The 12023-nt window shown below is 47.6% G+C and overlaps 1 protein-coding gene across 1 annotated transcript; it reads left to right on the top strand.

The window, feature by feature from the left end:
* The first annotated feature begins 1461 nt into the window (after nt 1-1461).
* Nucleotides 1462-11620, top strand: LOC122926372 (C3a anaphylatoxin chemotactic receptor-like). Its single transcript, XM_044277746.1, has 2 exons — nt 1462-1475; nt 10663-11620. The coding sequence occupies exons 1-2, from the start codon at nt 1462-1464 to the stop codon at nt 11618-11620; spliced, it is 972 nt and encodes a 323-aa protein (XP_044133681.1).
* Nucleotides 11621-12023: the final 403 nt, after the last annotated feature.

The following is a 12023-nucleotide window of genomic DNA, read 5'->3' as shown; positions in this document are numbered from 1 at the left end:
AGGGAGTAGGAGAACAAGACAAGACCGCAAAAGAAAAGAAAAAGAGACGTCAACCCCAAATTAGGGAGGACACCCAAAGGTATCAGTATAACCTCGGAACTGAGGTGGGTAACGAATAACGTTAACAGGGGACTGTCTTCCAATAGCAGGTGTGGAGACCTGTCAGAGAGTATGTGTAACCACCGTTTGACATATGAGCGCCCAGGAAAAAATGACGGGCGAAAAAGGGCGACCTGTGAAAAGGCTAACCTTCAATAAACAAACATGTGACCCTGCATCAGGAGACTAAACAGTAAGGTAGAGAAGCCTAATAAAATGGTTTCGTCCCCTCCAAGAAAAGGAAACCATGTCATTAGATCAAATAGAGTGATCTGTCTCACAAGGCCTAGACCACATGCAATATAAACCTTTCAGACAAGAGCTAAGTAAAGAGATACTACATGTACTTCATATTATAAGTGAGAGGAGTGTTCAAGAAGGCAGTCTCCTATTATCCGACCCCTTATTGCGTCCCGGCGAGGTAGATTTCCAAACTGAGAATCTCGATGGGATCGGAGGAGTGATATTCCACTCGGGTAACTCGATATCAGGGAGACCTAGCGCTGCCAGAAAATCAGCCAACTCAGATGGGTCCCGCAGTTCACAACGTTTGCCACCCTTTCTGACCACCAGCTGGAACGGATAACCCCACATATAGGGAATGTCCCTTTCACGGAGGCACTCTAGCAGGGGGCGAAGAGCTCTTCTTTGTTGCAGGGTAGAGCGAGCCAGATCTTGTAGCAAGGAAATATGGACTCCCCGGAATTCGATCGTAGCCGTGTTGCGCGCCTTGCGCATGATCTCTTCCTTAATGGAGTAGTAGTGTAGGCGACATATCACATCCCTGGGTCTAGCAGGATCCGGATTTGGAGGGCCAAGTGTCCTATGCGCTCTGTCTATTTCCAGATCATCGGAGACCGGCCTGTTCAGTATCATCTTAAAAAGATCTTGTAGGGTATGAATAAGGTCCGCTGTAGGGATAGATTCAGGTAGGCCCTGCAGCCTGATATTGTTACGCCTACTACGATTTTCTACATCTTCGTGTAACCGATACAGCTGACTGATATGTTGATCTCTTTGTAAGCCTTTATCCTCTAGCGTGTCCAAACGGGAGGAAAATTCAGCCTGGTGGGAGGAAACATCATCCACCCTCTCCTCAACCAACTGTAAACTGGTAGACAGGGTATGGAGCTCTTGCTTATAGGAGGATTCCAGGCGTACAATAAATTGTTCCATCTCTTGCCTGGTCGGCAACTGCCGAACATGAGCTCTCCAGTCCCAAGACGGATCGTCTACCTCTGTCGTATTGGTAGGCTGGGATGAGGCTTGCGGCTGCAGGGTCAGTGCGGCTTGAGCCAGCGGCATGGAGTCTCGTGTGGCCTGGCAAGATGGCGCCGTTCGCGCGTCTCCGCCATTCACAGCATGGGCCGAGTGAGGTGAGTCCCTCTTCTGATTCGTGACAGGCGACTGGGATTGGATCATATTATGACGGGTGGCCCCAGCTTTCTCAGCAGGCTTCGGGGTTAGCAAGGGTTTGTACGGGGGTGCAGCAATGTTAAGGTCGCGTGCTGCTTGTGGGAGAACCGTTGCGCCTGAGTCGCGGCCCGTTACCTTCTGTCCCAGAGCAAAAAACTGCTGGATATCTTTGTGCCTCACGTCCGTGGGGGTACTGACGGAACCGGCTGACGAACCCCTTCTCGTCCGAACCATCGGAGCTTGAAATTCAGATGCTGGTGGGCTAGGAATGCCTGCTAAAGCACTCTCAGGACAGGAGCTCTCAGAGACGCGTGTTCACTCCACCATAGTCAGGACACGCCCTCATGCAGATTTAAGCCTTGCAGTATGGCAGAACTCCTCAGCTCACAAAACACAGAGCTCCACTATCACCTGGAGGTTCATTCCACACCCAGCTGAGCTGCTGGCTGGGCATTTAAACCCCAGCCCAAAACCTGGCCTGGACGTGGGGAACAGCCACCTACCCTGCTCTTTGGCGGCTCCCAGATTGGCTTTACAGCCACACTAAGTAAAACAGTGTCAGCGAGCACTAGCTGCCGCTGACACACAAAATTACTGATTCTTATCTCACTGAGGCCAGGAACCTCGGTGACACGTACCTTCCGTCAATGACGGACCCCTGCGCCTTCCTACAGAGGCTAAGAGATGGACCTAGATCCTCCCCTAGTTCAGTCTAGTATTAGCTGAAGAGAGACCAGCTACATATGCACACTCTGTAGGAAACTAGACCTGAGACCAAGAGAATCACTATCTCTAAGAAACCTGTTCAAGTAAAACATCTCTACTAGGGTTGAGCGAACCCGAACTGTAAAGTTCGGGTTCGTACTGAACTTTAGGATTTTTGGACCCCGGACCCGAACCCGAACATTTCAGTAAAAGTTCGGGTTCGGTGTTCGGCGCTTTTTGAAAGGCTGCAGAGCAGCCAATCAACAAGCAGTTAACTGTCTGACCTTAGAAGCCATCACAGCCATGCCTACTAATGGCATGGCTGTGATTGGCCAGAGCAGCATGTGACCCAGGCTCTATATAAGCTGGAGTCACGTAGCGCTGTACGTCACTCTGCTGTTACAAGTGTAGGGAGAGGTTGCTGCTGGACTTGTGATTTCAGGGAGAGCATAGGAGAGAATCTAACTCAGCGATCTACAGAGAAATAGTTGTGTGGGTGCCGGGCACAATCGTTTTACCCTGCCCTGTGCTCATTGAGCAAAAAAAAACAACTTTTATAATTCTGTTAGTTAGGTGGGCGGCGGCGGCGGCCATTTTATGCAAGCTCAGTGCACCAGCCCTGCATCTGAGCTTTTGGGACATTGCAAATCACCCTTTTTTTTGGCAATCTACAACATCTGGATTAGTCAGTGTGCAATTTAAGCTAGAAATACACCCATCATTTTCTGGAGTTTTACAAAAACACACTTTTTCACAAAAAACACTATTTTCAGGCCTAGCAGCATCAGCACGTGTGAAATTACAGGCTTATATACTGCTGTCAAATTCAGTTGTTAAACAAACACTCGTTTGGGCAAAAAAAAAAATTGTTGGCAGCCTTTGATGCAGATGTCATTGTGAGATACACCCTTAATACATTTGGGTTAGATTCAGAGATTTGAAATGCCGCCATTTGGTGCACCAGTATTGAATTCAGGCCTACACTGATTCAGGCCGTGTGAGATACACCCTTTACATACAGGTGTTTGAGTCAGGTATTTGAAATACCGCCATTTGGTGCACAAATATTGAATTCAGGCCTACACTGGTTCAGACCCTGTGAGATACACCCTCTACATACAGGGGTTTGATTCAGGCATTTGAAATACAGCCATTTGAAATACAGCCATTTTGGGCAAAGAAATCTTTAATTCAGGCCTACACTGGTTAAGGCCGTGTGAGATACACCCTCTACATACAGGGGTTTGATTCAGGCATTTGAAATACCGCCATTTGGTGCACCAATATTGAATTCAGGCCTACACTGGTTCAGGCCGTGTGAGATACCCCCCTATACATACAGGGGTTTGATTCAGGTATTTGAAATACAGCCATTTTGGGCAAACAAATCTTTAATTGAGACCTAGTCTGGTTCAGGCCATGTGAGATACACCCTTTACATACTGTCGTTCTATTCTACTATTAATTAAACACCCATTTAGGGCAAGATTCTAAATTCGAGAAATATGAGGAGAGAGTCAAATAAGGGACGTGGCCCAGGTCGTGGTGCTGCTGGTGGAGCTCCTGTTGCAGGGAGAGGACGTGGTCGATCTGTGCCAGCTACACGCACAAGTGAAACACCTTCCTCAGGTGCGAGCAGGCGACAAAACCTGCAGCGGTATTTGGTCGGGCCTAATGCTGCTCTACGAATGGTGAGGCCTGAACAAGTACAGGCGATAGTATATTGGGTTGCTGACAGTGGATCCAGTTCCTTCACATTGTCTCCCACCCAGTCTCCTGCTGAAAGACCACAGTTGGCACCTGCAGCCGATGTCCATCAGTCTTTCACCTTACCCCCTTGCAAATCAGCCAAGCAGTCTGAGCCCTAAGTCATGCAGCAGTCTCTTCTGCTTTTTGATGGCTCTGTTAGCAGGGTTTCCCAGGGCCATCCACCTAGACCTGCCCCAGAAGTGGAAGAGATTGAGTGCACCGATGCCCAAACACTTATCGTTCAAGATGAGTACATGGGAGGACCATCGCAGCACGTCTCGGATGATGACGAAACACAGGTGCCAACTGCTGGGGCTTTCGAAAGTGTGCAGACCGACAAGGAAGGCAGGGGTGAAGACTGGGTGGAAGATGATGTGGAGGACGATGAGGTCCTCGACCCCACATGGAATCAAGGTCATGCGAGTGACCTATGTAGTTCGGAGGAAGAGGCGGTGGTCGCACAGAGCCACCAGCACAGCAGAAGAGGGAGCAGGGTGCAAAAGCGGAGCGGTCGTCCTCTAGACAGTACGCCTGCTACTGCCCACCGCAGCAAGGGACCGAGCACACCAAAGCCAGCTCCAAGGAGTTCCCTGCGTGGCAGTTCTTCAGACAATGTGCTGACGACAAGACACGAGTGGTTTGCACGCTGTGCAATCAAAACCTGAAGCGAGGCATTAACGTTCTGAACCTTAGCACAACCTGCATGACCAGGCATCTTCATGCGAGACACGGGCTGCAGTGGAGTAAGCACCTTCAAAACCAAGAAAGGGCTCAGGTCCCTCCTGCTCCCTCTTCTGCTGCTTCCTCTGCCTCTTCCTCCGCCTCTGGAGGAACGTTGGCACCTGCCACCCAGCAAACAGAGGATGTGCCACCAACACCACCACCTGGGTCACCAAGCATCTCCACTATGTCACACGGAAGCGTTCAGCTCTCCATCTCCCAAACCTTGGAGAGAAAGCGTAAATTCTCACCTAGCCACCCTCGATCTCTGATACTGAATGCCAGCATTTCTAAACTACTGGCCTTTGAAATGCTGTCATTCAGGCTGGTGGAGACGGACAGCTTCAAACAGCTCATGTCGCTTGCTGTCCCACAGTACGTCGTTCCCAGCCGCCACTACTTCTCCAGGAGAGCCGTGCCTTCCCTGCACAACCAAGTATCGGATAAAATGAAGTGTGCACTGCGCAACGCCATCTGTGGCAAGGTCCACCTAACCACAGATACGTGGACCAGTAAGCACGGCCAGGGACGCTATATCTCCCTAACTGCACACTAGGTAAATGTAGTGGCGGCTGGGCCCCAGGTGGAGAGCTGTTTGGCGCACGTCCTTCCTCCGCCAAGGATCGCAGGGCATCATTCTTTGCCTCCTGTTGCCTCCTCCTCCTACTCAGCTTCCTCCTCCTCTTCTACCACCTCCTCATCCGGTCAGCGACAGACCTTCACCACCAACTTCAGCACAGCCCGGGGTAAACGTCAGCAGGCCATTCTGAAACTGATGTGTTTGGGTGACAGGCCCTACACCGCGCAGGAGTTGTGGCGGGGTATAGAACAACAGACCAATGAGTGGTTGCTGCCAGTGAGCCTCAAGCCCGGCCTGGTGGTGTGCGATAATGGGCGAAATCTCGTTGCAGCTCTGGCACTAGCCAGTTTGACGCACATCCCTTGCCTGGCGCATGTGCTGAATTTGGTGGTGCAGAAATTAATTCACAACTACCCCGAGACGTCTGAGCTGCTGCATAAAGTGCGGGCCGTCTGTTCGCGCTTCCGGCGTTCACATCCTGCTGCTGCTCGCCTGTCTGCGCTACAGCGTAACTTCGGCCTTCCCGCTCACCGCCTCATATGCGACGTGCCCACCAGGTGGAAATCCACCTTGCACATGCTGGAGAGACTGTGCGAGCAGCAGCAGGCCATAGTGGAGTTTCAGCTGCAGCACGCAGGGGTGAGTTGCACTGCGGAACAGCACCACTTCACCACCAATGACTGGGCCTCCATGCGAGACCTGTGTGCCCTGTTGCGCTGTTTCGAGTACTCCACCAACATGGCCAGTGGCGATGACGCCGTTATCAGCGATACAATACCACTTCTATGTCTCCTTGAGAAAACACTTAGGGCGATGATGGAAGAGGATGTGGCCCAGGACGAGGAGGAGGAAGAGGGGTCATCTCTAACACTTTCAGGCCAGTCTTTTAGAAGTGCCTCAGAGGGAGGTTTTTTGCAACAGCAGAGGCCAGGTACAAATTTGGCCAGCCAGGGCCCACTACTGGAGGACGAGGAGGAGGAGGATGAGGAAGATGAGGAGGAGGATGAAGCATGTTCCCAGCGGGGTGGTACCCAACGCAGCTCGTGCCCATCACTGGTGTGTGGCTGGGGGGATACGGAGGACGCAGACGATACGCCTCCCACAGAGGACAGCTGGTCCTTACCTCTTGGCAGCCTGGCACACATGAGCGACTACATGCTGCAGTGCCTGCGCAACGACTGCAGAGTTGCCCACATTTTAACGTGTGCTGACTACTGGGTGGCCACCCTGCTGGATCCCCGTTACAAAGACAATGTGCCGTACTTAATTCTCTCACTGGAGCGTGATCGGAAGATGCGCGACTACAGGCGCACGCTGGTAGACGCGCTCCTGAGAGCATTCCCGACTGACGCGGGGGACAAGTGGAAGCATAAGGCGAAGGCAGGGGAGGAGGAAGAGGTCGCCAACGCAGCTGTGTCAGTGCCAGCACCTCAGAAGGCAGGGTTAGTATGGCCGACATGTATAAAAGCTTTGTCACCTCGCCGCAACAACCGGCCCCAACTGCTGATATGGAGCGTGTTAGCAGGAGGCAGCATTTGACCAACATGGTGGAACAGTACCTGTGCACACGACGACACGTACTGACTGATGGTTCTGCCCCATTCAACTTCTGGGTCTCCAAATTGTCCACATGGCCAGAGCTTGCCCTGTATGCCTTGGAGGTGCTGACCTGCCCTGCAGCCAGTGTACTCTCTGAACGTGTATTCAGCACAGCAGGGGGCATCATTACAGACAGACGCAGCCGCCTGTCCACAGCCAACGTGGACAAGCTCCTGTTCATTAAAATGAACCAGGCCTGGATCCCACAAGACTTGTCTGTACCTTGTGCAGAATATACAGTTCTAACAGCCTCAACCATCCATCCTTGTACTCAAGTGCACTTATTCCTTATATTTTTTTATATGTCCCAATATTTTGGGGGATACCCCTATGTAAAAATGCAAAATAACACACATCTGTGTTGGCTACCTATTCCTCCTTCGCCGCCGCTTCCACCAAGACCGCCACGTGAGCCTACACCGCCACATCCACCCATTCACCGCCTTCTCAACCTCTTCTTCCTAGATCATTCCTAATTTTTATTTTTTTTAAGGTCTTTTATGTCATTTTAATTCATTTCCCTATCCACATTTGTTTGCAGAGCATTTGCCATGCTCTTAAGCACATTTTGCTGCCTTTTGCAGCCCTCTAGCTCTTTCCAGGGCTATTTTAGAGCCATTTTTGTGGCCAAAAGTTCGGTTCCCCTTTGACTTCAATGCGGTTCGGGTTCGGGGTCAAGTTCGGGTCCCGAACCCGAACATTTTTTTAAAGTTTGGCCGAACCTGCCGAACCCGAACATCCAGGTGTCCGCTCAACTCTAATCTCTACTTTACAGTAGAAAAGGATAGAACTAGAAGGCTCAGAATCTCCACAGCAGAGCACTGGGGTCAGTCAGTAAGGTGTTTGCTGTTTAAGGCTGATGGAGACTTTACTGCAGTGAGAGGAACATGTTTGACAATAACCTTGTTGTCAGCCTTGGATTCTACAGAGAGAGAGAGAGAGGCTTCGGAAAGACAGAGGGAAGGAGTACTACAACCCCCTTCATTGTTTATATCCATACATTGCTATCAAGGAAGATTTGCACTATAAATTTGAGACAGTTTTTTTTTTATACCATTGGATGTACTACAACTCCCATTTTGCAATTTAGTAAATAGAGACATATTTTATACAACTGGCCTGGTCACTGACTCTAGCACCATTTGCTGGCAGCAGCAACTACAGTACATCTCCCTCCTTGCACCCGCACCACACTCATAACATCAAGGGCACCGCGACTACCATCAGACAGGAGCCCCAGCATTAGGGTGTGCCCCAAGGCAAGAAAAGGTGCTCATTCCTATCACTGCCAGCCCTAGGGAACATTGGTGTGAAGACTGCCACTGAGATTTACAGGAATAGCTGTTACAGCTAGAACCACTACAACTCCCATTCTCTGCTCAGCTGCTCCCAGGCCACAGCACCACACATTACCTTGGTTCAAATCTGCACTGTCATTTATGGGTTTTTGTTTCCTTTCCAGGAACAGAAAAAGAAAAATAACAACAGTGTCTCATCCATCACATGATGGACACCAATGACTGTGACGGGGTCTGGGGGTTTCGGTCACGGTGGTCATAATAATTATCTTCTTATAGAGATGTTGTAAATCCGGCCTTGACGTTGCAGTGATGTTGATGTCTGTACCTGCCGTTTCCTCCCTTACATATACAATGCACTGTGCAGACTGGGGGGGAGGGGATGTCATGTCTGAATCTGAGCGCCACTGCTGATAGGACCACTGGCCCACTGAGCCCGCTCCATAGATTCCCTCGCAACTTCATTAAGGGGTTATTAACATTTATTAACAAAAATGTACGCAATAAAAAGAAAAAAAAATCCTTATGTAATGGTTTCATTTTATAAAACTGTTAAAAAAAACCACAAAACTGTATCATTATATCCTCATGACCTCAATGATGAAGGGAACATGTTATTGAAACCACATGGTGGACAGCAAAAAAAAAACAAAAAACATTTTAGTCACAAATGTGCCCCAAAACTGTACTGAGACTACTGTACGGTATGGTGGTGAGCGCGTGTATATAAGTGTGTCCATGTATGTGGCAAGAGCGTCCATGTATATGGTGAGTGTGTGTAGGAGTGTGTCCATGTATAAAATGAGTGTGTCCATGTCTGGTGAGTGTTTCCATGTATATGACGAGTGCGTGCATGAGAGCGCCCATGTAGGTGGGAAGTGCGTGCATGAGTGCGTCCATGTATGTGGGAAGTGCGTGCATGAGTAAGTTGATGTATGTGGTAAGTTCATGTGTGAGTGCGTCCATGTATGTGGTTAGTGCATGTATGAGTTAATCCATGTATGTGGTGAGTGCGTGCATGTATGGGATGAGTGCGTATAGGAGTGCCACCATGTATGTGGTGACTGTGTGCATGAGCGCGTCCATGTATGTGGTGAGTGCATGCATTTATGTCCATGTATGTGGTAAGTGTGTGCATGAGTGCGTCCATATATGTAGTGAGTGCATATATGAGATTATTCATGCTTATGGTGAGTGTGTGCATGTATGTGGTGAGTGAGCGCGTGCATGATTTCGTCCATGTACAGTATATGGTAAATGCATATACAAGTGCACCGATGTTTATGGTGGGTGTGAGTATGAGTGTGTTATGTATGTGCCATGTAAAGTTCAGATTGGCGGAGTTCTGCAGTGATGGCTGACCTGAGTTTTGGTTGTTCCAAACATGAGTTCGTCCATGTATGTGTTAAGTGCTTATATGAGTGGATCCATGTTTATGGTGAGTGCGAGTATAACTGCGTCCATGTATGTGGTGAGTGCGTCCATGTATGTGGTGAGTGAGTGTATGAATGTGTCATGTATGTGCCATATAAAGTCCAGATTGATGTAGTGTTGCAGTAATGGCTGACCTTCTGGAGGAAGGATTTTTGAAGCTCAGCCAGAGTGAGCTTTGGGTTATTGGTCACTTCTCTTACCAATGCCCGTCTACCGGATAACCTGGGGGATGGGGGGGGTGGCAGTTCTAGGAAGAATTCTGGTTGTTCCAAACTTCTCCCATTTCAGAATTCAGGAGGCCACTGTGCTCTGGGGAACTCTCAGTGCAGCAGAAATGTTTTGTCCCCTTCTCCAGATCTGAGCCTCCGCACAATCCTGTCTCTGAGCTCTACAGGCAGTTCTTTCCTCCTCATGGCTTGGTTTTTGTTCTGATATGAATTGTCAGCTGTGAGACCTTACATAGACAGGGTTGTGTCTTTTCAAATCCCGTATAAGGGCTCAAGAACACGACCGTGTGGTCGCCAAAACATGGATCCCCCAAAAAACGGATGACATCATATGATGTCTGTGTTACATCCGTTTTCTTTTGCGGATCCATTATAACAATGTCTGTCCTTGTCCACAAAACAGACAAGAATAGGAAATGTTCTTTGTAAAGGGTCTGAATACTTATGTCCAGGCCAAATTTAAGTTCTTCCTTTTAAATAAATTAGCAAACATTTCTAAATTGTGTTTTGCAGACGGATGGCGGGGAACTCATATATATTTTTTTATCTTAGCACAAGGAGCAACATAATAAAATGTGGAAAAAGTGAAAGGGTCTGAAGACTTCCTGAACGCACTGTGAACAAAAAAGGTGTCACTGAAAAATACAACTCATCCCATAAAAATACCAGCCGTCATATGGCCGTATCAACAGAAAATAAAAAGGTTATGGGCTTATGGCTCTCTATATTTGGTGACAGAAAACTAAAAATATCCTGAGTGCAGTAATTCCAAAATAACCTTGGTCTCTAAAGGGTTAATATTACAAGTTTTGTAACACATTTTCTTTCTTTTCAGATTTATATCATATACTGGAACTGGACCTGCACTGATGATGAATGGGACCATTTGTAACTCCTCAAACAATAACAGCTGTGGAGACTATAATTACATTGACACCTCGTCATATAACCCTTATGATTACTATTTTGTGGTCTTGTGTTTGGTTTCCTTACTGGGAACCATAGGAAATGGTCTGGTCATCTGGTTCTGCCTCTTCAGGATGGAGAAGACCGTCAATGTGATCTGGTTCCTCAACCTGGCGATAGCTGATTTTATATTTGCACTGTTTCTTGCTTTCATTATTGTAGACTTAGTATTTCTGAATGACGGGCTACTTAGTAATTCCTTGACCATGATCACCATATTTGTAATCTATCTCAATATGGTGGTCAGTATCTTCCAGCTCGCAGTCATCAGTGTAGACCACTGTATCTGTGTCATATTCCCGGTTTGGTGTCACAATCACCGGACCAGAAGATTGGCTCTGATTGTTGTCCTGGTCATTTGGATTTTTTCTATTTCTTCACAAATAATTAATTTAATTTACTTAGGTGTATTGGATGGCCTTTATAACTGGAGACCTATTGCAAGGTTTCTCTTTCTCTTCCTTCTTCCGTTCATTGTTATGGTCTCATCTTACACAATCCTTATCTTGCGCATCAAAGATAAAAGCATCATCAAATCTTCCAGGCCTTTTAAGATCATCGTAGCCGTGGTCATCGCTTTCTTCATTTGTTGGTTCCCTTATTACTTGTTTGACTTTTTGACTATAATTCCACATATAAACATCAATGTCTATATAGCTGGAATAAAAATTAGTTTATGTCTGATGCTTTTTAATTGTTGCATTAACCCCATTCTCTACGTCTTCATTGGTCAGGATTTCAAACAAAAATGTTGTGGCTCTTTCCAGGCTGTCTTTGAGAAGGCCTTCAGAGAAGACATGGGCCAGATGAATTTCATGGAAAACTAAAAGTGCAGCTTCTCCGGACTTCTGCTGATACCGACCAATACGAGTGTTATATAACCATGTAAATGAGGCGTCTCATCAAGATACCTCCTGTCCTTATGGCATATACAGGTGAAACTCAAAAAATTAGAATATTGTGCAAAAGTTCATTTATTTCAGTAATGAAACTAATATATGAGATAGACTCATTACAGGCAAAGCGAGATATTTCAATCCTTTATTTGTCATAGTTTGGATGATTATGAATCAGAAAGTTAGAATATTGTGAAAAGGTTCAATATTCCAGGCTCAAAGTGTCACACTCTAGTCAGCTAATTAATGCATAACACCTGCAGAGGGTTCCTGAGCCTTTACATTGTCTCTCAGTCTGGTTCAGTAGGAATCACATTCATGGGAAAGACTGCTG

Source organism: Bufo gargarizans, chromosome 2 (assembly GCF_014858855.1).
Source record: "Bufo gargarizans isolate SCDJY-AF-19 chromosome 2, ASM1485885v1, whole genome shotgun sequence".
NCBI classification, from domain to species: domain Eukaryota; kingdom Metazoa; phylum Chordata; class Amphibia; order Anura; family Bufonidae; genus Bufo; species Bufo gargarizans.
This window is presented reverse-complemented; position numbering and strand designations above follow the sequence as displayed.